General features: G+C 53.0%; 1 protein-coding gene across 2 annotated transcripts in view; it reads left to right on the forward strand.

The window, feature by feature from the left end:
• Positions 1–160: 160 nt before the first annotated feature.
• Positions 161–25,704, forward strand: part of Cul4a (cullin 4A) — a 35,138-nt gene continuing 9,594 nt past the window's right edge. The window contains exons 1-15 of one of the 2 annotated variants that reach the window (XM_004858504.4): positions 161–340; positions 561–676; positions 9,440–9,543; positions 15,377–15,446; positions 16,034–16,107; positions 16,607–16,769; positions 17,273–17,362; positions 18,261–18,343; positions 19,192–19,259; positions 21,342–21,460; positions 22,138–22,330; positions 23,959–24,063; positions 24,168–24,278; positions 24,350–24,435; positions 24,862–24,969. In XM_004858504.4, coding sequence (XP_004858561.1) covers positions 193–340; positions 561–676; positions 9,440–9,543; positions 15,377–15,446; positions 16,034–16,107; positions 16,607–16,769; positions 17,273–17,362; positions 18,261–18,343; positions 19,192–19,259; positions 21,342–21,460; positions 22,138–22,330; positions 23,959–24,063; positions 24,168–24,278; positions 24,350–24,435; positions 24,862–24,969 — 1,638 coding nt within the window. In that variant the 5' untranslated portion in view covers positions 161–192. Of the gene's footprint in view, positions 341–560; positions 677–9,439; positions 9,625–15,376; positions 15,447–16,033; positions 16,108–16,606; positions 16,770–17,272; positions 17,363–18,260; positions 18,344–19,191; positions 19,260–21,341; positions 21,461–22,137; positions 22,331–23,958; positions 24,064–24,167; positions 24,279–24,349; positions 24,436–24,861; positions 24,970–25,704 lie in introns of both variants that reach the window. The other variant, XM_004858505.4, reaches the window with a different exon arrangement.

Here is a 25,704-nt window from a genome sequence, read left to right on the forward strand (position 1 = left end):
GGGGTGCGCGCGCCCGCGGGCTCGCAGATCTCAGGGGCCCCGGAGCGGATGTCCGCGAAGGACCGGCCCCGCGCGCTCTGAGCCCTCCAGGACGCCGGCGCGCCCAGGGCGGGCACGGCGGCGGTTGGCGCGGGCGCGCGCACGGACGGACGAGGGCGGGGCGGAGCAGGCGCGGGGCGGGGCGGCCGAGCCATGGCGGACGAGGGCCCGCGGAAGGGCAGCGTCTCGGCGCTCGTGGGCCGCACCAACGGCCTCACCAAGCCCGCGGCGCTGGCGGGGGGCGCAGCCAAGCCGGGGGGCGCGGGCGGCTCCAGGAAGCTGGTCATCAAGAACTTCCGAGGTGGGGCGCGGGTGCAGGGGGCGCGTGGGCCCGGCCTCCGAGTCCCCGGCCTCCCTGGTCCTCCATTCCCGGCCTCCCCCCAAGTCCCCGCCTCCCAGGGTCTTGATAACCGATCTCCCTAGTCTCCGGCCTCCGGGGCCCCGGCCTCCCCGCTGGCACCGGCCTCCCCGCTGGCCCCGGCCGCCCAGTCCCCACGGCCGCTGACCCTCCGTCCCCACAGACAGGCCGCGGCTGCCCGACAACTACACGCAGGACACGTGGCAGAAGCTGCACGAGGCGGTGCGGGCCATCCAGAGCAGCACGTCCATCAGGTACAACCTGGAGGAGCTGTACCAGGTGAGCCCGCGGGTGTACCCAGGCGGAGGAGGAGGTCGTGTCCTCCGCGGTCTTGCGAGAGAAAGGTTGGAGCCGAGCCGGGGCCCCGACGGCCTCCACCCGCGCGCTCAGTCCCTGCTGGAACTCCACCGAGAACTCTAATACTGTACACACTACTGCTTCACTTGCTCCCAGAGCGTTTTTCGGCCTCTTTGTTGTACCTTGTGGTTCATTGTTGCAGACTAGGTTGCAGATTTTGTTACAGGTACACTGAAAATAGTGACACTATTTCTAAGGGAAAAAATGGCCAGAAGTACATTTAGCTGTTTGGATATTTCACTCAAAGCAGACTTTTTGGGTCATTTTATAAAGTAATGCTTCGGTAAGTATTCTAATTTTACGTTTTAGGTAACGAAAGCACATAGTTCTGTTAAAAGGCTTGAATTTAAATTTTTCTCCCGTTTAGACAAATGAGTACATTTAAAAAATTGTAGAAAGTACAAAAAAAGAAACTTTTTTGGATAGTTGCCTGTATTTCCACCACCCAAAGAAAACTACTACAGCTTGAGCATCCCTAATCCAAAACTCTGAAATTCTCCAAAGTCCAAAATGTTTTGTGTGCCAGCATGATGGCATAATTTGGAGAGTTCCAGGCCTGACCTCATGTGACAGGTTGCAGTCAAAACACCAGGGTGGTAAAAATTTATAAAATTGCCTTCAAGGTATGTGAATGAGGCGTATGTGAAACATAAGTGAATTTCACATTTAGACTTGGATCCGGTCCCCAGAGTGTCTTGTTATGTATGTGTAAATGTCATAAAATCCGGTAAAACCTGAAATCCAAAACACTTGTGGTCCCTGTACCGAAGTTTGGTGCACATATATCCATTCTTTATATGTGAGTTGATTATATTTTTTAATCAGTTTTATTAAGGTGTCATTTACGTTTAACATGCACTCCAGTAGGTTTGAACAGACATAGAGCTATTTCCAGCACTGCAGTCAGGATATAGAGTATTTTCATTACCTAAAAACTTCCCCAGCCCCCTGAGGAGTCAGTCCCCTTCCTGCTTCCCCTCCTGACAATCTTGGATTTGTTTTCAGGCACATTTTGTCATGTCTGATCATCTAAATGGAATCATGCCTTTGCTGTCTTTTGTGTCTGGCTTTCAGGAGTGCTTTTGAGACTCACACTGTGCTCAGGATTTGTTCATTTTATCACTAAGCAGTGTGGCTGTACAACACAAATGTTTGTGGACATTTTGGTGTCTAGTGTTTGGTTGTTAGGAGCAAAACCCCTGTGGACATTACTGGGTAAGTGATTATATGGACATCCATTCTCATTCCTCTCGGGAAAGCATCTGGATGTTCTCAGGGTCACATGGCAAGGGTATTTTGAACTTCATGAGCAGCCTCCACTTTCCAAAGTGGCCAAACCTCTTTGTATCTTCACCAGCAGTGTATCGAGTTCAAGTTGTCCCACATCCTTTGTCAGCACTTGGTGCTAGCAGTCTGTAGTTTTAACTGTTCTCATACATGTGTAGTGGCTTTTCATTGCACTTTTACTCTGCATTACCCAACTGGTACTAAGCATCTTTTCCAGTGTTTAGTTGGCATTCCATGTATCTTTGGCGAAACATTTAATTCAAGTCTTTTGCTCGTTTTTTAGATTGGGTTGTTTTCCTATTATTGAATATGTGAGTTTAGTATGTATTCTGGGTAAAAGCCCTCTGTCAATCTTGCACGTCTCTTCTCCTGGTCTGTGGTTTGTACCTTGATTCCCTTATGTCCTTTGAAGGGGAGTAGTTACAAGTTTTGCAGTCCAGCGTATCAGCTGTTCCTCTGTGGGTTGTGCTTTTAGTATCCAAGAAAGCTAAGATCTCAAAGATTTTTTTCTTGAATTTCCTTGTTGATACTTTAGAGGCTCAGATTTTACCTTTAGGTTTTGACCTATGTTGAGATAATTTTTGTGTATATTGTGATCTATAAACCAAAATGTGATTTTCTGTCTAACTGTCCAGTTGTAACATCGTTTATTGAAAGTCTGCCTTTTCCTCACTGAACTGTCTTTGCTTCTCTGTCAGATGTCAGCTGCCCATCTAGGAGTGGGTGTAACAAGGGCGTGCTGGCCTCAGACTTACTCTTTCAAAGTCCTTTTGACTATTCTTGGTCCTTTGTATTTCCATATGAATTTGAGAATCTGTCAGTTTCTACCAAAAGACTTGCTAGAATTTTATTGATATGTGGAATTTATAGATCAGGGCAGAGAGAAGTGACATAGCAACGCTTCTGAGCTGGCCAAACAGTGATCAGGATAGCTCTATGTTCAGGTCTCTCTTATTTCTCTCAGCAGTGTTTTCTAGTTTCAGGGTACAGATCTCATACATCTTCTGTGAACTTTGTCCCTTATTTGTGTGTGTATGTGTTCTGAGGATTGAACCCAGAGGCTTCACACTGAGCTACATCCCAGCATCTCTCTCTATTGCCAAATTGCCCAGGCTGGGCTTGAACTTAGGGTCAACTTGCCTCAGCCTCCCAGGCTGTTATATTCTCACTGTTATAGAGAAATTACCTTTATTTTAATATATTGAGCATGTGTCCTGCTGTGTTGCTGACCTCGGTTACTTGTAGATTTTCCTTAGATTCTGTCAGGTGTTCTGTAGAGACAGGCATGCCGTCTGTGAATAGAGGTCAGTGTACTTTTTCCTTGCTAACCTGCATGCCTGTCGTTTCCTTTCCTTGCCTCACCATGCTGGTTAGAAGCTCCAGGGCGGCGTACGTGGGGACGCAGGTTAGACTGGAAAGTGGCCTCCCAGGCTTCCTGGCTTAGGGGGCCTGCCATCCTTTTGTGTGAGTGTGATGCCCAGTTGGAGGGCTTTCCCTTCTGCTCCCAGCTTGAGAGTTCTTTTTCCTTCATCCCGTGAAAGGATTGATGATTTCTGTTTCTTAGTTTGTTCATTATATTCACTGATTCCTTTCTCAGAAACCAATCTTGCACTCGGGCTAAATCAGAGCTGGTCAGGATGTGTTCTTTTTTATGTACTGTTGGATTCAGCTTGCTCACATTTTGTTATCTTGCTGTTTTCTTGTTACTGTATCTTTGTCCAGCAAAGGAAACTGGCTGTATGAGTTTTGAGAAGTATTTTTCCCCTCCCTGCTCTGGAGTTTGTATGGGGTCGGTGTCATTTCTTGAGGTGCTTGAGAAGATGCCGTGGCAGAGCCACCTGGGCTTTCTCTGAGGAGGTTTATAATGCACCACAGGCGTCCTGCATCCACGTGGGCTGTCTGGCTTTTCTTCGTCCAGGGTCTCTGATCCTCTGATCTCAGCCACTGGCACCGCCACCTGGTACAGGTTTGTGTCTCACCTTGCTCTCGAGTCTTTTTACATCTTCTGTGTCTCTGTTTAACCTTTGGACACGTGCAGTCCTTTATTTCGAGTCAGGGTCTCCCTGTGCAGCCCACGCTGGCCTCGAACTCACAGCCATCCTTCTGCCTTAGCCTACGGATTGCTGGGATGACAGACATGTGCCACCATGCCCACCAGTAGCCATCATTTTATTGTACTGGCCTGTCACCCACCTTTTAGTCAGTCCTGTGTTGGTTTTGACTCGTTGACTGCTCCTCATTAAGGGTTTTGTTTTCCTACTTCTTTTGTGTCTGGTGGTCTTTGCTTGCTGTCAGATGTGGATTCCACATAGTGTGCTGGTGTTCTTCTATTCCTGTAAGTGTTCTTGACCTTTGTTCTGGGCACACTGAAATTAATTGGAACCTGTTTTTGTTCTTTTTTTTGGTACTGGGGATTGAACTTGGGTCCTTGCGCTTGCAAGGCAGGCGGTGGAACCACTGAGCTAAATCCCCGGCCCCTGTTTGTTCTTTCGAGTCTTGCTTTAGGATTTGTTAGGCTGGCCAGAGCATCGTTGTGTCTGGGGCTGGCTGTCCCCACTGCTGAGGCCGGACCTCCCTTGATGCTGTGCCCTGGCTCCCGCCTTGTGGAGTGAGTGCTCGCCTCCCTGGAGCAGGCCCTCACTCGCCTACTTCCTTGGGCCCTGGCGCAGCTTGTAAATGGCTCACGTGGGGAGCAGAGCGCCGGGCTGTCCCCTGCCCCAGAGATCGCTGTCCTCAGAGCCCTGAAGCCTGCTGCTTCAGATATTTTGTCTGGGTTTTAGTTTTTTCTGAAAGAAGCATGAATCCAGTCAATTTACTGCATCCTGACCAGAAGCAAAAATCCCACCAAGTACCTGAGCAATCATAGGTTTTTGATCTAGTAAAACATTGTATCTTATACCTGAGGCTTACCATTCTTTTTCCTGTGGAGACTGGGCCATCTGGTATCAGCTTAGCCATGCCACGTGTGCATCTCAAAATCTGGTCCCTAGCCAGGCATGGTGGTACACTTCTGTAATCCCAGCACTTGGGAGGCTGAGGCAGGAGGATCTCCATGAGTTCGAGGCCAACCTGGGCTACATAGTGAGTTCAAGGCCAGCCTGAACTACACAATGAGACCCTGTCTCAAAAGAAAAAAAAAACAAAAAACATAAACTGGTCCCTGTGAATATCATGAATGTCTTTAGTCGTCCTGGCTGGGGGTCTGTACTGAAATTCAGAGGTATAGGGTTACTTGCTCCACAGGCCCTGTACCAGATGGACCTTTGTGTTCCAGGATCTCTGGTCCCCTGGCTCATGTGGGGCCCTGTGATCCCCCTACCCCTGCAGAGGCACCAGTGAGCTGGGAGGCGAGCATGCAGTTGCTGGCCCAGGTGGCAGTGTGTCTCGCTTGGTATTGCAGAATGGAGTCCCAGCTTGTCAGGAGGGGTGGTCTTGTGTGGAAGATCTCATTCTCACCAGAGTTTGCAGGGCTGGTGGTAATTTGGGGAAACTAGGAAGTTTCATCCCCTGCCCACCATTGGCATAAACTCTGTGGAGCCTGTCAGGTAAGGCCCCCTGGTTGGGGATAGAGGTTCTCCTATCTCTGTTGCTTAGCTTTTGGGTCACAGTACAGGTGAGAAAGTCTCACATGTGCCACCATCTGGGCTCTCCTCGGTGGGGAGCAGAGGGGACTTTGGCTTCTATGGACCTGAGCACAGTCTGCAGGGACTTCCCCTGAGGAAAGTGCATTTGTGTCTCAGGTCCACAAGTTCTGGTCCTCTTGTCAGCTCAGTGGGACAGCAGGGCCCTGAAGGCCATGTTTGCAGGAGCTGTCAGAGGAAGGCCGAGTGGGTTCCAGAGGAAAGCAGAGCCCTCAGAAAGGACCAAGCTGTGTCTGAGGAGAGTCCAGCCGGCTGGCTGTCAGCAGCTCTCAGGGAGGGAGGTCAGGAGGCGTAGGTGTTGAACGTGTTGACAGAGTTGCTAAAACTGAAGTGGAAAAGCCCAGAAAGTGCTGGACAGAGGGACACAGTACTTGCTGTGAGGAGTGAATTGAGCACCTAAGTGGACCACAGCAGGAGACACGCTGTCTCTCGTACCTTGGGCCCAGTGGGCTCCTCTGTAGACCTGTCCTGTGGGTGGGGACCCCTCCCCACTGGGGGCGGACGTGCCACAGTAGTAAAAGCGGTGATAGGTGCCGTTTTGCTGGGAGACTCCCCTGAGCTTCCTCTCACCCTGATTTGATTTCTGCATCCAGGGAGGGGCCGGGGGATCCAGCACCATTAGCGCCCTGTCCCAGTGGGCCAGGCAAGTCCTGTGCCGGGTAGTGCCGGGCCTGCCCCAAGGGAGCGCCGGTTCCAGAAGTCCTGTGCTGCCTCCTGTGTGTGCTGCACTATGGGCAGTGGAGTCACTGTCCCTGCTCCCCTGATCTGTCCTTTTCTGTGGTGGTTCCCAGACTGTGTGGCACGGGGTGTTTGTGGGATGGGGCTTGGGGGTTTGTCACTGCTTCTTCGCCATGTGTATCGTGACTGCTCTAGTGCTGGCCTGCTTTCCCTTGGCTTCAGTCTGTGATCGCTTCCTCTCTGCTAACCTCATGTTCCGCTCCACCCCTCCACTCCCTCCCCTTGCTCTTCTGATGCCCACACCGGAGGGGCTGACCCCCTGGGTCCACCCTGATGTTGTGCTCCCGTGTGACTTGCTAGGAGGAGACGCTGGGTAGGGACGTGTGAGTGAGTAGACTCCAAGTTCTGCTGCTTTCTCACAGCCAGTTAGTGGATTCCGTGCTGCCTCTCTGGCATGGTTGTTTTTCAGCACGGGGATTGAACCCAGGGGCTCTACCACAGAGCTACGTGTGCCCTCGCCCTTTGTTTGAGACAGGGTCTCACTATGTTCCCCAGCTGGCTTTGGACTTGTGATTGTGATCCTCCTATCTCAGCGTCCTAGCAGCAGGAGTTACAGGTGTAGGCCACTGTGCCCAACTTGCTGTGATTCTTAAAAGCACTGATGGTCATACAACACTAACTTGAGCACACATTACCTGGCTGAGTAGCCCCTTTGTGTGTCAAGAGGGGACATTAGAAGCTTACCTGGGCAGGGTTGTGTGTCACGCTGTTCCTGCACAGCACAGAGTCCCCAGATCCCTGGCAACAAGGTGCTTGTAACAGGAAGCCAGTGCCTGCAGCAGGACGTCCCCCAGTCTTAGTCCCAAGGACGAAGTGGATCTCTGCACCCCTGTAAGTTGTAAGCATGTGCCTAGCAGTGGGCTTGGCTCCCGGAAAACAGTCCCAGGGAGTCACTGTTTTATGAAGGTTGTGCACCAGGAAGTTCGTCTTGAATTTTGCCTAGGAAAATAGGTGTCTTCACGTATCCTGCGAAAACTTCCTCTGTAACAATCATGTTGGTGGAATTCAGCAACCGCTGGGGCAGAGCCTTTGCTGTGCGCTTGTGTGCATCTCCGGAGAGAAGAGGGTAGCAGAGCGGGCGGCCTGGGCCAGGGGCCGCAGCGTGAGTGGAGTGTAGGGACCCTTCCTTCCAGGCTAAGACAGGGTGTTGGGGAGAAACAGATTACAGTGTCTGTTGTCGTTCTGGGTTTCTTGACCTTTGTAAAGACGCACGTATTTTACACAGTAGCTTCAATGTATGTACTTAATGTAGGTTAGTGGGATGTGTAGCAGTTCTGATGTTTAGCGCTGGAATCAGTAATTCTTCATACCGCTGTGGTGAGTGTCTGTAAAATATTAGCTTACCTTCCTTCCTAGAGGAATATACGTGAGTTAGATTTGGATGCTTTTTCTAATGTGTATCCATTCTGTATGTCCTTACATGTTTTTCATACAGTTTTGTTTATCAGTGCCTGTGTGCAGTATCCAATCACATTCCTCGTGGGATCCATGTGCATAGCACATCTCACTTCCTCTTTCCATCCCCTTCCTTCCCTCCTCCTTCCTCCCCCACCTCTTGATCCCCTTCCCTTTTGAAAAGAATCTCCCTCCTTCCTGTTATCTGTCTTTTACTTAGGATTTCTCATATAAGAGAAGTTACGTGATATTTAAACTTGTGTGTCCAGTTTATTTCACTTAATATTATGGTCTCAAAGTGCATCCATTTTCCTACAGTTGACTCAAGTTTATACTTTTTTATGACCGAGTAGTACTCCTTTGTATATAAACACCACATTTTCTTTATCCATTTGTTTGTTGGACATACAGGCCACTTCCAAGGTTTAGCTATTATGAGTTGTGCTGCCATAAACAGGGGTATACACATAGCACTGTAATAGGATGTCTAACTCTTTGTGGGGAGTAGCTAAAAGGGTAATAGCTGGGTCTAATGGAGTTTCTATTTTTAGGTTTTTGAGGACTGCATACTGATTTCCACAGCACTTGGATCAGTTTACATCCCTACCAGCAGTGTAGATGGGTTCCTCTCTCCCCATATCCTCGCAGCATTTGTTGGTGTTCAATTTCTTGATGATGGCCATTTTTTCTGGAATAAGATGGGATCTTAGTGTTGTAATTTGCATTCCACTGATGTTGAGCATTTCTTTTTTGTTTGTTTTTTTGGTGCCAGGAATTGAACTCAGGGCCTTCTGCTTGCCAGGCAGGTGCTGTGCTGCTGAGCTGCATCCCCAGCCCAGCGTTGAACATTTCTTCATGTGTTTATTGGCCATTGGAGAAGTGTCTATTCATTTCCTTTACCCATTCTTGAGTGGGTCTTTTATTATGGAGGTTCTAATTTCTTTTTATGTTTTAGATACCAGTCCTCTGTCTGAGGAATAGCTGGCAAAATTGTTTTACCATTTTGTAGGTTTGTTGACCTGTTGATTCTTGGTCTATTTCCTGTGCAACCTGGGCCCACATGCTTTTTAAATGGCTCAAAACTAGTCACTAGAAAAACCACACTTCCATTTATAATGTTTCACATTTGAATTGAAAGAGATTCTTCCAGCTTTGTACACAAGACTTGAAAGTAAATGTTCTTAGAACTGGTAAAAGTGTGGAATTCTTTGATCTGGATCTTCGATGTGGGTAGCAATAGTAAGTGAATTCTGCAGTACACCTCGCCTTCAGACATAAGCCTGTGTCACCACCCTGGCAGAGGGCAGAGGGCAGGGGGCCAGGGGCAGGGGTTGTTGCTGTTGTCAGGGTGAACGTGCATGCACACCCTGCCTCAGACTCAACAGTCGGGCATCCAGAAACACCCAGCTGTCCTGGAGCAAAGCTGAGGCATGTGAGGTCTTGAGGGCCCTCAGTCTGTCTCCGAGTTAGCTCCTGGGCTGTAAGCAGACCCCTGCCTGAAGTGAGCACCCTGAGTGTGCAGAGGAGGAGGAGGAGGAGGAGGGTCCCTGTGGTTAGAGGCAGCTGTCGAGCTTCACCCTGACCCCGTGCTCCTGCCTAGTAACCGCTGCTTCCTTTTGCCCAGGCCGTGGAAAACCTGTGCTCTCACAGAGCCTCACCGATGCTCTACAGGCAGCTGCGCCAGGCCTGCGAGGACTACGTCCAGACCCAGACCCCCCCGCTCAGAGAATATCCTTTCTTGGCTCGTGAGGTTCTCTTCATTCCCTAAATCTTTTAAAACTGGACATTAATAGGACAAAGAATGAATGAGTATCCTTCACATTAAAACAACAGCCTTTAAATTTGTTCATGTATAGAACAAAAATGTTTAACTTCTCTCATTCAATTTAATCATTTTAAGTGAAGTTCTTAGAATTTAGATTGTTGATATGAATGAAAGATAAGCAGTGCATTTATTGCACATGGTTGAAATACTTAGGAAAAGGTCTAAAATGCCTTTTAATGAATTCTGTCCTTTAATAAAGTCACCTGCATTAGTTTTCTAAGCTGTGGAGCAGCTTCCCACATCAGGACCGAGCTCAGGTACCTGCAGGAGACAGGGCAGCTGCACAGGCTCCTGGCTCTGGGTCACCGGGGTGGGTTCTTCTCTGGCTTCTGCAGGTGGGTGGCACGTGCAGTCCCTGGGCTCTGCTCACGGGGTGCACGCTGCTGCGGGCCGGTAGGAGAAGAGAGCCTGCCTCTCAGGTCAGCTGCTGGCCTCACCTTGCAGGTCACTGTCTGTCTTACTTTCTTGTTGCTGGGACAAAGTACCTGACACTCACAAGTCAAAAGAGGAGAGGATTATTTTGTCTCACAGTTAGTAGAGGTTTCAGTCCATAGTGGGCTGGCTCCAAGGAAGGACTGCTTGGCAGGCAGGAAGCAGCACCATTAAGGGAGGAGCAGGGATATATAACACCCTTCCAGTCCACACCCACAGTAGCCCTCCTCTTCCACCAGACTTCACCTCCCAGCATCACACCCAAAGCCCCACCTATATGCATGAGGCTTTTGGGGGACATGTAGACACAAGCCACAATGCTCTTGTCACTCAAGGCACATACCTGGGCAAGGGAGAGGACAACCTTGGATTTGCTCCCACACCATCTGTGACTTGTGCCCACAAGGAAATCCCTGAGATGACTATGTCCTGTCGAAACCCTGTAATCTGTCCTCAGCCTGGTCCTGCTCGCTTCTGAGCTATCCAGGTCCCTTGGGCCAGCATTAGTGACTGTGCTCTTCTGGGCCTCTATGTCTTCACAGCAGAGCTCCGTGGTGAGACCTGCCCCTTCTCAGGTTCTCTGGCTCAGGCAGCTTGTCCTCCCCTTGGCCTTCATTGCATAATGTTCAGGCCTCCTGGCAGCCAAGAGGTTAGTGTGGCCGGATCTCAAGGGGCTAACGGGCCAGGACGTGGAGGTCGGGTGTGATGCTGGTGCCATCATGCTCTTGGGAATCTGCCAGTGCACACCGTGTCTCAGAGAGACCTGGGAGGAACACAGAGCCTGCATCTACTGAGGCCCACCCCACGGAGCCTGCAGTGTTCCGGAATGTGGGCTGTCTCCAGTCGGCTGCTGTTAATCTGCCCTAATCCCAGTTTGCTTGAAAACCACCTTTTGATCATGTGCTCACATTAACCCCTGCTGGGTAACGCCGCCCTGTGGGCTGTCCTCCTTCCGTCACTCAGCAAATGCCCGCCTCTCCGGTGTACCAGTTCTGGAAATGGAAAAGCGGCTGCCAAACCTGACTGCCACCGCTAGGGAGTCGGAGCCCCATTGTGCAGCTGCGGATCGCAGTGTTTCCTTGGTCTTGTGACAAAGCCACGCCGGCTTCCTAGAAGGAGACAGAAGCATGAGCACATCCAGTGAACCCGTATAGCCAGAACAACGGACCCCAGAAGTGAAGCATTTCTGTCCCACTGTACTGGTTGGGAACAAGAAGAATCTCTGGAACGATGAGCACACAAGAGAACAGTAAGCCAAGATGAAGCAGGTGTGGCTTAGCACAAGCCTCTGTATTCCAGTAGCTTTCTTTTTTGGCCCACACAGCCCTTGAGTTCAGCATAAGCGTCAAGGAGAATGTGGGTGATGCTGCTGGAGAGCTGGAAAGTGGGAGCCCTCAGGCAGGGCCGGCAGAGTGCAGAGGGTGTGCCAGGGCCCCATGGGCCCAGCCTCGCACAGGGTACAGGCTGGATTTGATTGCATGTGCCACTGGAGTCCAGCTTCACTGTGAGCACCAAGACCCTGTGACCACCTGGCCTGTGAAGACGGTTCTGCAGGTGACAAGACACACACCCTGTTCACTGTGGGCACACGCTGAGGTCCCTGTGGTTTACCAGGCCTGGAAAGAGACTGCATGCTGAGGGAGTCCAGCCTCCAGCAGGATGATGGATGCATAAGATAAGCATTGTGGAGTGGTCCACGTGGGCCCCCAGACATGAGTGGAGCTGAGGGCAGGAGAGGGTGGGATAGCGGGAAGTCAGACAGCAGCCTGTGCAGAGGTGTGACAAGGGGGTAGGAGAGCCCACAACACAGAAGGGTCAGGACTGACCCCAGAGGGAGGGCAGAGAAAGCAAGGCCAGACCACCCACCTGGAAAGCCTGGGCTCTTTCTGATGAAGATTTGACAGGCATTTAGGCTGCAGGATGGCAGGCCTCTTGCTGCCACAAAGACAGTGCCTGTTGGTGCCCTACAGTGGACGATCCAGGGCAGCCATGAGTTGAATGAAGCAGCTCTGGCACTGCAGAGAGGCCAGGATAGCTCCAAGAGAATTCTCGGGGCTGATGGCTGGAAAGAGAAACCAACAAAGGATGGACGGCAGGGGTCTGAGCAGGCTGACAGCTGCAAGAGGAGGGAGCCTGTGGAGAGCAGTGCTGGTGCTGGGGACGGGATCCCCGAGGAGCTGTGGGCTGGAGGATGCTGGGGCGCTGCGACCAGGCAAGGGAGGTGATCGAGGTGGAGCAGGCTGCGGGCTCATGCTCACCCGTTACTGTTGAGTGTGTGTCGGTCTCCACGCTGCATACTGGGATGGGTGGTGTGCAGTGCCACAGCCCTGTTCCTCCAGAGCTCATCTTGCTGGAGAGCTGTAACCTAGAAAGGCTTTTGTCACAAGGCATGGCTTCACGCCCTCTCCAGAGGCAGCGCGTTCACTCATCCCTTGCCTTGGGGGGGTGGTCTGGCATTTCCTGCAGCTTGCTTTCTAAGATGAGTGTCATCACTGTTTCCACCCACTGCTTCCTGATGGGCTGAGGTCAGGCCAGGAAACCTTGGGCTGACCAGACATCAGGCAGAGAACAGCTCAGGTGGGACTGTCCCTAGGCCACTAGTTCCGTCCCTCCTTCCTGTGTTTGGTGACTCTCATGCCTTTCTAAATGGATGTCCTGCTGTTGGTAACACCCCTTCCCCAGAATACAAGAGATTCTTCCACATGGACAAATGCACACGCAGGCGTGTATGGACATGCACAGACACACGTGTGCTCAGCGAGGCGCAGCTGCCCCCTGACCAGGTATCATGGCTATGGGACCACAGGTGCCTGCCTCAGTCAGAAGGGCCTAGGGGTCCTTTAAAAATGGTACCTGGCTGTCCCCAAATAACAAACACAACATCTTCCTTCCCCTGATCAGCCTCCTGGTGCTGTCACTTTGGTCGCCCCAGAAATACCAGGCAGAGTTGGCCCAGTGACTGTGCCTCACAGCAAGTCATATACTAGACACTGGAGGATTTGGAGGTCACTAGAGGAGCCTCTACTTTTGGAGCATCTGGGGTGCTGTGGCCACCTCTGAGTGTGTCCCTGTCCCAGTCCTGCCAGCACTCAGACACACACCTGTGATCAACCTGCTGCGTGTGCAAGAGGGCACGTCTACAACATGGTGCCCGTGCCAGTTTTGTCTCCTGGTGAGGAAACTGAGGCCCCTGCAGCATGTGGGTCAGCAGGGCATGTGGAGACCAAAGAGGGAAACTAAACAGTCAGAATATTGATAAAGCTCATGGTGACGTGAGAACAAGGGGACCTGGTTGGGCAAGGGTGTTCGGCATGACCCAAAGCATGCACTGCTTGGTGGGCAGTGAGGACACGGCCCAGGCAGCAGTGTCCCCCTGTGGGCACCGCAAGAGGGTGACCAACCTGTTGGGAGAGCGACTGCTCACCAGCACCCCCCTAGCCCTATGTCAGTGGGTGTCCTTGCTGCTTTTTTTGTTGTTGGTACCAGGGATCGAACTCAGGTCCTTGCACTTGTGGGGCAGGCGGCGGCGGTGGCGGCACCACTGAGCCAAATCCCCGGCCCCTTCTTTTTTACACTGCCTTGTGGCTGCAATCTGTCATGGTTGGTCGTGAGCGTTTCCACATTCCCTGAAGAGCCCGTCTGTCCTCCATGGCTGTGTAAGTCCCCTGCTGGAAGTGGCTATGGCCGTGTGAGGAAGGGCTGGCCACGGGACACCCACCTTGGAATGGTCCGTGACAGCTGGACGCCCACTCCAGCCCATACACCCTACCCACCGCGTGCCTGGCCGAGAGGAGTCTGCAGGTGACACGCCGTGGTGCTCGCTTCCCGTTGCCTGCTTCCTTCACCACAGCAGCAGGAGACTTGAGGATCTGTAGCAATTTTACAGAGCCCTCTCTCCATGGAGACCCTTCCCACTGACGTACTCAGCCTGCACTGTGCATCTCCGGGACACTGGACCCCGCTCGTGCTACAATGACTCTTTGCCACCCCTGAGTCACCTGGTGGCCTCGGATTGGTGTAGAGTTGACCCTGTGAGGCTTACAGGCTGTGTAGACGCTGTGGGCACTGGGTGGATCTCCTCCATATAGCTTGGGACTCTTCATGGGACCCAGCACATGCCGTGTAGATGATGTGAGTGCCAGCTGGATTTCCTTGAGCCCGGGACTCTTCGTGGGGCTCAGTGTAGGCAGTGTAGACACTGAGGGCAGCTGCTGTATCTCCTCCTTGAGGCCCAGGACTCCATGGGCCCAGCACAGGCTGTGTAGATGCTGTGGGAACTTGCTGGATCTCCATGCAGCCCTGGGCTCTCATTAGTCCTTCATTTCAGGGCTGTGGTCGCTGCCAGGGTTACTGTGCTCCATGGGAGCCTGACTTCTGTCTTGCTTTCTCCAGACTGCTCCCAGCTCCTGAAGTAATTGATTCAGAGAAATGCTCTGCACGCTGGATCCAATTCTGGGTGTGTTTGCTAGGGGCCACCCTGGTCTGCCAAGGACAGCTGTGCTCATGGTCCCACTGCCCCGAACTTCCTCCTCCTGGAGGCCTCCCTCTACTGCCAAAGGAGGCACTTACCTGAATGAGCCTCACCCTGGCTCTGTGATTGGGGCCTGTTGTCCACACAGGAGGCCTGAAGCCCCGGATGCCAGTGCCATCCACCCAGATGGGCCGTTCTTTTCCTCCCCCTCGGGAGGTGGGCAGAGCAGAAGGGAGTGACTGGAAAGATGCCTTGCTCTGGAAACCTGGATTCTGGATTCTCGGTCCTAAAACTGCTTGAGCTTGACTTAGGACACCCATCTTGCCCCCAGGCTCCTGCTGCACACAGTGGGCGCTGGCACCTGGGGGCTGGCGATCAGCCGTACTCCCAGGGTCCTGTGTCCTGGCCTCTGTTTTAGCTGGCATTGCAGTAAGTGACGCAGGCTGGGGTAGGCAGGAGGGACCGGGGCAGCCCTGTGTGGGGTGGGCGCGTGCACAGTGCTGGGCTGTGGAGATGCTAAGAGCCATGTGGGGGCTTGGAGGCTCCTGGCCTCAGTCCATTTGGGCCGCTGTAGCAAAGTGCTGTGCAGTAGCTAGGTGGGTCGTGCACCTCCAAGGCTGAGGCCAAGGTTCAGATGCTGGCATCAGGCAAGCTGCGTCCGGCCGTGGACAGCACCTTCTCACAGCCTTCATGTGATGGACGGGTGGGCAGCTCTCCTGCCCCTCTGTCTGGGGTGATGCTGTCTGCTTGGGGTGCAGAGGGAACGGGGCTAGGGTGGAAGTTGCAGTGATCGTACGGCCTGTGTCTTGAGGTTTTCCTTAGCAGATCTGCACAGACTCCCTTGACAGCATCTTGTTCTTGAAGAAGATCAACACATGCTGGCAAGACCACTGCAGACAGATGGTGAGCTCTAATTCCATGTGAAGTCAGCCCAGACCACTGCTTATCTCTCCCTTGTTCGTGTCCACTTTGGTCAGACTCAGGCTCTGGTCCGGCCAGGCGGGTGACAAGAGGAGTGATTGGGGACGCTTTCCCTCCCACCCCAGAACAGCCCACGGGGAACCAAGCTAACTTTAAGAAGCTTAGTGGAGGCAGGGGCATAGCTCAGTGGAGGGGCACTTGCCTACTGCACGGCAGGTTCAGACCCTCGCATTATCAGGAAGAGAGAAAGAAAAGAAAAATGGGCTACAGGGTGGCAACAGAGTGCCTGAGGCCCTAGGGCTGCTAAAAACCTGGGTGAGTTCACAGTCTGAGTGCTATATGCCATAGTCAGGAAATGGCAGTTTAAAAGATCTCTACACTAAGTAATCTAAAATCCCGCAGTCAGGGCTGTTAACATTAAAATGAGGACAAATACTGAGGTGACAGAATTAAGATTTAAAGAATTAGGGTCTTGGTAGGCAGTTTCTCTCCATCAAGAAGCAGTCATGTTAGATTGGAGATGAAGTCTTGATACCAAATGACCGAGTGGCCTTCTTTCTGGTCTGCAGATCATGGTCAGGAGCATCTTCCTGTTTCTAGACCGCACGTACGTCCTGCAGAACTCCATGCTCCCTTCCATCTGGTGAGTGCTTCTGCTCACGGCCCAGCCTGGCCAGTGCGTCCGTGTCGTTGTAGCTGGTGGGCAGAGTGTGCACCTGGTCATGGTACAGACATGGGATCCAGGTGACCTTAGCCTGAAGTGGCAGGCTTTGTCACCTGGGTGCCCTCGAGGAGCAGTGTCCCTCCCTGGCAATCAGAGCCAAAGTTCAGATCTGGCTCCAAGGAGAAGGCGGGGACAAAGTGCCCAGGAGCTGTGTGGGGCGAGGCCATGGGCTGTGATGCTTAGGTGGAGCCCAGAAAAAATGGGTGGCCATGGGCTGGGCCCCCGGAGTGTGCATGGTGACTCTAATGTCAGGCAGATGCATGACTCCTGGGATATCAGCCTGACTGTCAGGAATGGGACAGCCGTGTAGGGAGCAGGCCCAAGAGACTGGCCGGACTTGAGGCAAGGTGTGGCGATCAGTGGAGGGCCGGGCTGGAGGAGGGAAACCAAAGTCCAGTTTGTGTTCACTGTTGGCCAGGGACATGGGGCTAGAGCTGTTTAGAAACCACATCATCAGCGACAAGATGGTTCAGAGCAAGACCATCGACGGAATCCTGCTGCTAATCGAGCGGGAGCGGAGTGGGGAGGCTGTGGACAGGAGCCTGCTGCGCAGCCTGCTGAGCATGCTCTCGGACCTCCAGGTGGGCCGCTGCCTCCCCACCCTGCGTAAGGCGTGCGTCGGGGTTAGGAAGGGACAGGAGAACGTTTGGACCCTGAAGAGAGTGTGCCCCTTAGACTAACACTGCAGTGGTTGCCAAAGAAGAGAAGATTGATTAAAATGCTCATTTTTTTTCAAGTAAAGTCTGTCATAAAGATAAAATCAGGTGACTAACTGGAAAGAAATATTAGCATATAAAAACCCGGGGCTGAGCCTGTCAGAGTGGTGCCCTCTTGTAATCCCAGCACTTGGGAGTCTGAGCAGGAGGATTGCCAAGAGTCCAGGCCAGCGTGTCCTACATAACAAGATCCCATCTCAGAAAACAGTGCGAACCCCACAGAGAGGAAGGACTGACCCCTTAGTGCTGCAGAGCCCCACAGGGTCGGGCGGCACAGCAGTGGGGAAACTGGGTTCCAGCCCAGCCCCAACCCCTGGGGCGTTTCAGGTGCTGCCACTGAGCCCAGTCAATAACTGCTCGTTTCCTAGGTATATAAAGACTCATTTGAAGTGAAGTTTTTGGAAGAAACCAACTGTTTATATGCTGCAGAAGGCCAAAGACTGATGCAGGAACGCGAGGTGAGACACTGCACCTCTGGGCATGCTTCTCCGCACAGCTCCTCGGGCCTCTTTCACACCTGGCCTGCAACTGAACGTCAGGGCAAGCTGCGGTCTAGCCACGTCCCCAGTAACGACCTGACTCCTCACTGGAGAAGGAGTTTCGTTTCTCCCCCTTAATTTAGAAGCTCTTTTTGGCCTCCTGCAAAAAACCCAGAAAGGCCGGGGATTTAGCTCAGTGGTTTCGCCGCCTGCTGCGCAAGCGCAAGGACCCGAGTTCGATCCCCGGTACCAAAAAAAAAAAAACTCAGAAAAATAGTAAAGGTCTTCAAGCTTACACAAGAAGATAAAGAGTAAATTCTGAATATGAAAGATAAAAATCCATCTAAATTTTTCATCTGTGCAAAAAGCATTGGAAAAAATTCCAGGTGGAAAAGTACGTAACAGTAATATCACCCCAGCCACGACCCAGCCTCCCAGGCCTGGAGCATAGCCCTTGAGGGATGTGGCCTGCCTGCCCACAGGGTGAGTCCTGCCACGTGGCTCCTAGGGAAGTTCCACCTTCCGGTCGGTGCCACATGGCTGGACCCATAAAGCCCGCCCTCCATCCCCACTGGCAGCGGCTTTGGCCTGCCGTGTGTGGGCTCCAGTGCCTCTACCCCTCCCACCCCAGTGCCAGGTCACTCGCAGGGCAGCACGGAGAGAGGGGCTGACAGCAGGCACCCTGAAGGACAGCAGGGCTGGGCCCATCTAGAGGCGAGTGTTAACTCCAGGCCACTAAACCCCTCCACCCACCCAGGGAGTGGGTTCTCATTTGGCTCATGTGCATGGCGGGGTATTGTTGTCTTATTTTATGAGGGAAACAGAACTTCATTTCTTGGGTCATGAAAAGTCTGTGTTGCGGTACTTTCTTTGTAAGGTTCCAGAATACCTTAACCACGTGAGCAAGCGTCTGGAGGAAGAGGGGGACCGCGTCATCACATACCTGGACCACAGCACACAGTGAGTGTCTCAGTCGGCAGCAGCCCGGCAGGCGTTCTTGCGGCTGGACATGGACGCAGATGGTGCCTGAGAGTGCTTTTGCTCCCGGTGCACTCTGCACGCTCTGTCTGCCATCGCTCAGCACTTGCCTGTTCTCTTCCCACTGTGGAGATGGGTACTCCGTTCACACCAGTGGGGTGTTGTCACGTGCAGCTGTTTCAGCTGTGAACTTTGGTTAGGCATCTTACACGACTGTAACTGTTACCATGCTGCTGCTGCATTTTCCCTTTTCTAAACTCGCGCGTAGGGAGAAGTTAGGGAAAGATAGACTGTGTCTGGAGCTTGCGTGTGGTGCCTCCTATGAAGCACAGAAAAACAGGCACGGGGCATAGATGGGGTGGTCGCACCCAGAGCCTGCCTCTGCTTCTGGGGCAGGCAGGGGAGGTAGGGATGGGCTGAAAAAACAGTGGAAGGAGAAACCCGAGCCCCAGGGAGGCAGAGCCGGGCAGGGACAGACTGGCCTCGGGATGTTGGTGGGCTCCATCAGGGCCCATTTCCTCACAGGGAGGAAGGAGGAGACACAGAGGCCGGGGAGAGAGGCCAGGAAGCTACGGGCAAACCGTGCATATCCTTGGTGCTCCTTCCCCCACGGTGCCCACTTCCAGGGACCTGATCCACCTTCGGAGATGTCAGTGTGGCTCAGGAAGTGCAGTAGTGAGGCCTGAGGATCAGCGGTGGGAGGGAGAGTGTGCTCCGCCCTCTGCCTGCGCCCGCGGGGCTGTCCATCCTGGCCCCAACCTGCCCTCTTCCGGCAGCCCCAGCCTCTCCCTGCCACTGCTTCTGATGCTTATCCTCTCTTGCCTTTGTAGGAAACCACTGATTGCTTGTGTGGAGAAACAGCTATTAGGAGAACATTTGACTGCAATTCTACAGAAAGGTGGGTTTCCCTGAGCTGTGAATTAAACTGGATGCCAACCCTGACCTCATTAGGAGAATAAGGCCACACTCGGTGCTGTCCTGAGAGAATCACTGAGAATCTTCTCCAGTGGGCACTGTAGCCCCTGACAGGAAATGAGGAGCTAAGGGAGGTGAGGAAGGCGCCAGAGAGCACTTCCTGCCGAAACCCCAGCGGACGCCCTGGCTGCTCGGTCCTCCTGCTCCAGTGTGCTGGGAGTGTGGACCCTGCCGTGGCACCGATCTCGGCCTGTCCCATTTTCCCGCCCACTTGACCTGGCGATGAGCCCCAGGCTCCACAGGGGTGAACGCCAGGTGAGGGACCTGAGCCGGGCGCCTGTCCTTTCCCGGGTTCCCGCAGAGTGAGACATGCAGTCGCAGGCTCCCCAGCCTCCGTGCCAGAGCAGCACATAGTGGCAGTGGTGGCTTGCAGTGTTCAGGAGTCAGGTGAGGCACTGGCTTTGCCTGCACTGTGGGGGCTTCACTCGGCTCCGCAGCAGCTTCGCCCTCGGGAGCAGTGAGCACAGGCCAGCCCCCGACTTGCATCCCTGATGTCGCCTTCTGTAACCGAGGGCTCAGGGTCGCCACCCGAAGGACTGTAGATGACTTGAGCAGCTTGCCCCACTGTCAGACCAGAAAGGCCCATGGTGGGGTGGCCCGCGTTGTGTCCCTGCCTCCTGCACAGGCGCTCGTGCTCTTGACAGCCAGGGCCGGCCAGGTGGCAGGAAGAGAGGGAGCATTGCAGTGGAGCTTCCTTCGGGACCAGCCCTGTGAGCGCTTGGTCCCCAGCTTACAAACAGGAAAACTGGACTCAAAACAGCTTGGTACCAGTGCCTGCTCGTGAGCTGAGAGCCAGGGTTTGAATCTCTTTGCCCCTCAAAGCCTGCGGAGCTGGTACATTTTTGCATAACGAGAGCTTACTTTACTGTCCACCTAAAAACACATGCGTTCAGAATTTGTGTCAGGTAGGTTTTTTGAACAACAGTCATCCAACAAAGAAAATAAAAAGACTTAAATAGGGCCAGGGATGTAGCTCAGTGGTTCCACTGCCTGCCTCGAAAGCGCAAGGTCCAGAGTTCAATCCCCAGTATAAAAAAAAAAAACACTTTATTAGAAATTTGCATAAATTGTTTCAACATATATTTTGATGAGTAAAATTATTACAAGAAAAGTTATATTTGTAAAAAGCTTGCTCTGAATTTTATTAGAAGCATACTTAAAAGTATAAAAGGTATATATTTTTAAATCCGTCAAAAACATTACTTAGGGTTTAAGAAAGGTAAGTTTTAACAGGTTTATTGCCAGGCCTGGTGGTACACGCCTGTAATCTCAGCTGCTCAGGTGGCTGAGGTAGGAGGATCACAAATTTGGGCCCAGCCTGGGCAACTTAGCCAGACCATGTCTGAAAATAAAAAATGGAAACAACTGGGGATGCAGGTCAGTGATGGAGCTACCATAGGTTCCTATCTCCAGTGCTACACAAAAATGAAAAATTCATTTGCACAGTAGACCCAAAGTAATCCAGAGAAATGACAGGCGGTTAGAGCTCCAGCTCAAGGCTCACGATCACAGGCCCAGGTCTCTGCTCCTTCCCCACCTGCCGGGAGAACAGGAGCTGAACCGGCTGAGCTCACAGTGTTCTGCTCTGCTTAGGTGCCACATGAATTACCAGAGAACCGTTTAAAAAGCCACCAGCCAAGCTTTTCTGCTTGTGGTTAGGAAGTCCTTGTAAAATTTACCTGAAACAATCAAAACTTTAAAATCCATGTTATACATGTCTGAATATTTAATGGACTATGAGTAACTTCTCTCTCACAGTTTATGCTTGAGTACAGTTAATCAGTCAAAGACTGGAGAGTTCATGTGTTAGGAATGCATCTTCTGGTGGACTAAACTGGAAGTCCCTTGGGTGCTGAGGGTCCCAGTATGAGCTGTCAGTGTGAACAGTCTCTGCTGCTGCCCCTCGGGAGCCGAGAGGGCTTCCGTGATGTGAGGAGGTGAACAGCACTCTGACACTGGGAGAAGAGGGAGGGACCTGCCATGACCTCTTTCTGTACCGTCCCAGGGCTGGACAACCTGCTGGACGAGAACCGGGTGCCTGACCTCACACAGATGTACCAGCTCTTCAGCCGGGTGCGCGGCGGGCAGCAGGCACTGCTGCTGCACTGGAGCGAGTACATCAAGGTACTGCCGAGCTTGGTGTCCCCGCCATGCTGCCTGGGGACATGGGGGTGCGGGGCTGAGGCGGGAACACCGCTGTGTGTGGCAGCGGCACTGCTGTGAAAGCCAGCTGTTCCCATGGACTGGACAAGGGTCTGCCCTTTTCCCGAAGATCGCCTGACCTGTAAATGTTTCCCTAAGGTGAGTTTTCTGAGGTAACGCCAACGTGAGGGCCCCATGCAGGGAGAGAGACATGCGACCTTGCAGCAGCCACTTTTGTTCCTTGTCAATACACCCTGGCTTCCTTCCATAGTCTCGGTCTGTCGCCTGCCAGCTGTACCTCTGTAGGGAGCGCTTCCCGCTGTGCTGTGGCCAGCGGCCTTTGGCCCACACTTGGGTTCACCACCTCTCATCTAGGCAGTCTCTGCGTCTCTCAGGTGCCCGTGCAGGGCCGTGCACAACTTCCTGGGTGTCCCTCCTGTGTCCGTGTGTGCTGCCTCGCAGAAGCAGTGCCTGGGGCTGACCCAGGACTCAGCACTGGGCACCACCTGCCTTGACGGGACACAGACCTTTTCGTGGCCACAGTGCAGAGGGTGCTGCAGCACCAAGCAGCAAGGCCAGGGCTGCCACCACAGTGCCAGGCTGCGAGAGGAGTGCTGTCCCCAAACCTGTTGCTGACTTGGCCCTAATTGCTTTTGTAGACCTTTGGGACGACGATTGTCATCAACCCTGAGAAAGATAAAGACATGGTCCAGGACCTGCTAGAGTTCAAGGACAGGGTGGACCACGTGGTGGAGGTGTGCTTCCAGAGGAACGAGCGTTTCGTCCACCTGATGAAGGAGTCCTTTGAGACCTTCATCAACAAGAGGCCCAACAAGCCTGCGGAGCTGATCGGTAGCGCAACGGTGTCCCGCGCACTTGAGTAGCTCGGGGGATAGAGGCAAAACCCAAGCAGGCATTTTGCCCAAATGCTTACACAGGGAGGGCGAGGGCAGGGTCTTTACCGAGCTCATCTGGACATGCACACCTGCACACCAGGAGGGGAGATGCCCCGGGGATTCAGTAGACACAGAACTTGACCTTGCAGGAGGAGCACAGGACAAGGAAGGGGGCCTCTAGTTGGTCCTCCCGGACTGAGCTCGGAGCTGTCTTCTGTGAAGGTCGGTGCTGGCTCCTGTCCTGACTGTGGCAGGATGAGAATCCTCAGAAAGGGCAGTGAGGACGAATCCCTCTACACAGGAGGCTGACCCGGCCCCTGAGATGTTCCTTAGTCACCATGTCGACGTAGGACAGACTTAGATACCCAGATGGAGTGGGTTGTGAGCTACCACTTTGCATGACTACTGTAGTTTACAATAAGGGAAAAGATTTTCGGGATGCATAAACTCTTACTGGCCAGTAAACGTGTTTTGTTTTGTATTGTTTTTGGTACTGGGAATCGAACTCGGGGCCTTGCACTTGCCAGGCAGGCACTGCACTGCTGAGCTGCATCCCCAGCCCAAAAGTCTTTGTTTTTTTGTTTTTTGTTTTTTGATATCAGGGATCGAACTCAGGACCTTGTGCTTACCAGGCAGTGCAGCCAAAAGTGTTTTTTTAGCTTACAGGAGGAAAGAGGCAAAAAGAGACACAATAACGGACACAGAATTGGTGTGTGGGTTAGCAGTGGGGTGCAGTAGTGCCTGGAGTTTGTTAGGCAATTGGCCTCTCTTCTGTGAATTCAGAATAGTCCACAATAACAAGTGAAAGAGGAGGGCTGGGGATTTAGCTCAGTGGCACCATGCCTGCCTCGAAAGCACAAGGTCCTGAGTTTGATCCCCGGCACCAAAAAAAAAAAAGGAAAAAGCTAGTAAAAGCAACAACCAAGAAATCCACAAGGCAGTTTGATTAGGCTTTTGTACCACACAATAGACTGTGATTTCTGCACTGAAGAAAACGTTGAGCTCTTGGGACTTAGGGCTTTGGAAAGTCCTGGGCTCTGTTGCAGGGAGGTTTCCAGCGCCACCATGAAGGGACACGTAGCGTCCGCCTCATGGGCTCATGCCCTCTTTGGAGCAAGAAGCCCCGAGTAAAACGCTTGTGTCCCTGCATCGATGGTTTGGTTGTAACCACTTGGAGCCCTAAGAAAATTCTTCTCTTTGAGAAAGTCGCCTCTGTGCTCTGGCTCCAGGCCTCGGACAGGGCCACCCCAGTCCCCTGGCAGTGTCACATCACAGCCCAAGTACTGTGTGTAGCTGCTGGTGTCGGTTTCCTGTTTAATCTGCAGTCAGGGAGGGCAGGACGCCGGCTTCCTTAAATACTGCGTCCTTGATGTAGTTACACTCGGGACCATTTGTTCCCCCAGGACCTGAGTGCACCAGGCCTCTGCCCTCTGTCCTGTACAAGTGTTCGAGAAAGGGTCTGGTTGTTGCCAGAAGAAATGAAAGAGACCTTTTTTCTCCAGCTTTGGTTTTTTGGCGGTGCTGGGCGAGGGCTCTGCCCGAGCCACATCCCAGCCCGCTTCTAATTGAACCACTCTCTTGCAGCCAAGCATGTCGACTCCAAGTTACGAGCAGGCAACAAGGAAGCAACCGACGAGGAGCTGGAGCGGATCCTGGACAAGATCATGATCCTGTTCAGGTTCATCCATGGTGAGCGCCCAGCATCCGGCCTGACCCTGGCAGGGCTCGCCGGGGCTTGCTCAGCAGCACACCAGCATCTAACACCTGCCTTGTTCCCCTTTGCTTCTGCTCAGGTAAAGATGTATTTGAAGCATTTTATAAGAAAGATTTGGCGAAAAGACTCCTTGTTGGGAAAAGTGCCTCGGTCGATGCAGAAAAGTCCATGCTGTCCAAACTGAAGCACGGTGAGCGCGGGGTGGCCCTGCCCCTGAGCCAGGGCTTCCCTGCCTTCTGACCTGACCTTCATGTGTCACAGAGTGCGGGGCCGCCTTCACCAGCAAGCTGGAGGGCATGTTCAAGGACATGGAGCTTTCCAAAGACATCATGGTTCACTTCAAGCAGGTGAGCGGAGCCAGGGCCGAGGCACACACCCATACTGCCAGCTGCTCAAGAGGCTGAGGCAGGAGGGTTGCTAGTTGAAGGCCAGCCTGGGCAGCTTATTAGACCTGGTCTCAAAATAAAATTAGAAAAGGTTGGGGTGTAGCTCAGTAGTAGAGCACTTCTACCACTCCTGGAGTGCACGAGGCCCTGGTTTCCATCCCCAGTACCACCAAGAAAACGTGGGGGGAGTGGGTTCAGTTTTGGGGGAAGCAGCCTGGGCCTGGGATGTGTCACATTGGTGACAGGAGCATTGATGTGTTGACATGGGTTTGACACACGTGGAACATGTCCAGGGGTCTGGGGCACCACAAGTGCTAGCATTTGCTGAAACTTTACTTTGGAAATTAAAGTTCTCTGCACATTTCGTCCTGGGTCCCGTTCTCCCAGCACATGCAGAACCAGAGTGCGCCGGGCCCCATCGACCTCACGGTGAACATCCTCACCATGGGCTACTGGCCCACGTACACGCCCATGGAGGTGCACCTGCCCCCCGAGGTGAGTGCGGGCGCCATCGCGGCATGGGCTGCTTCTGAGAACTACAGATGATGCCGAGTGTCGGGACAGCTACTTAGGGACTGGGGGCCGTGGGGCCCTGCAGTGGGAGGCCGAGTCCTGGTCCCTCGCGCCCACTGAAGCACCTGGTCAGATCGGGGAGCTCTTGCCACTGTGACACCTCTGTCCCCATTCTGCCAGCCCTCGGGAATGTCTCGGGAGCAACTTTCTGGTGCCAGCCATGCCTCATGGGCACAGAGCTGGTGCCACTCTCTGCCTCTTGGAGGTCGAGGGCTCGGCTCCTGGACGAGGTCCAGTGGGTCACAGCGGGACACGGGTGCTCCTGGTGACAGGAAGCAGAATCTCAGCCCGATTCTCCCTGTGTCTCAGTGCTTGTCCTTCCCCGTGTGGCGAGGAGGCAGTTTGTGGGCTGATAGCCCAGGCTGTGTCCACGATTCATTCTCATCTGTCAGCTACCTGAGGGTCCCCGCCTGCGCCCAGGGTCCCCTGGGTGAGGGGATCGGTTTTCCAATTCTGCTCTGAGGAAGAGCCTTTGCTCGACCCTGTTCATTTTCTCACCTGTCTTTCTGTCTCGTCACCATGACTCCTGGGTTCTTGCATTATTCACTGGCTGGTGCTCCCACTGTCCCCAGTCTGGCTTCCGTCATGACACATCCTCATTGTCCTTCACTTGGTTTTCCAGCAAAAGATGTTGGGGCTATACTATACTGTATTTTT

Source organism: Heterocephalus glaber, unplaced genomic scaffold (assembly GCF_053883595.1).
Source record: "Heterocephalus glaber isolate CG9 unplaced genomic scaffold, H.glaber_assembly_v1.0 deba00001579, whole genome shotgun sequence".
NCBI classification, from domain to species: Eukaryota; Metazoa; Chordata; class Mammalia; order Rodentia; family Bathyergidae; genus Heterocephalus; species Heterocephalus glaber.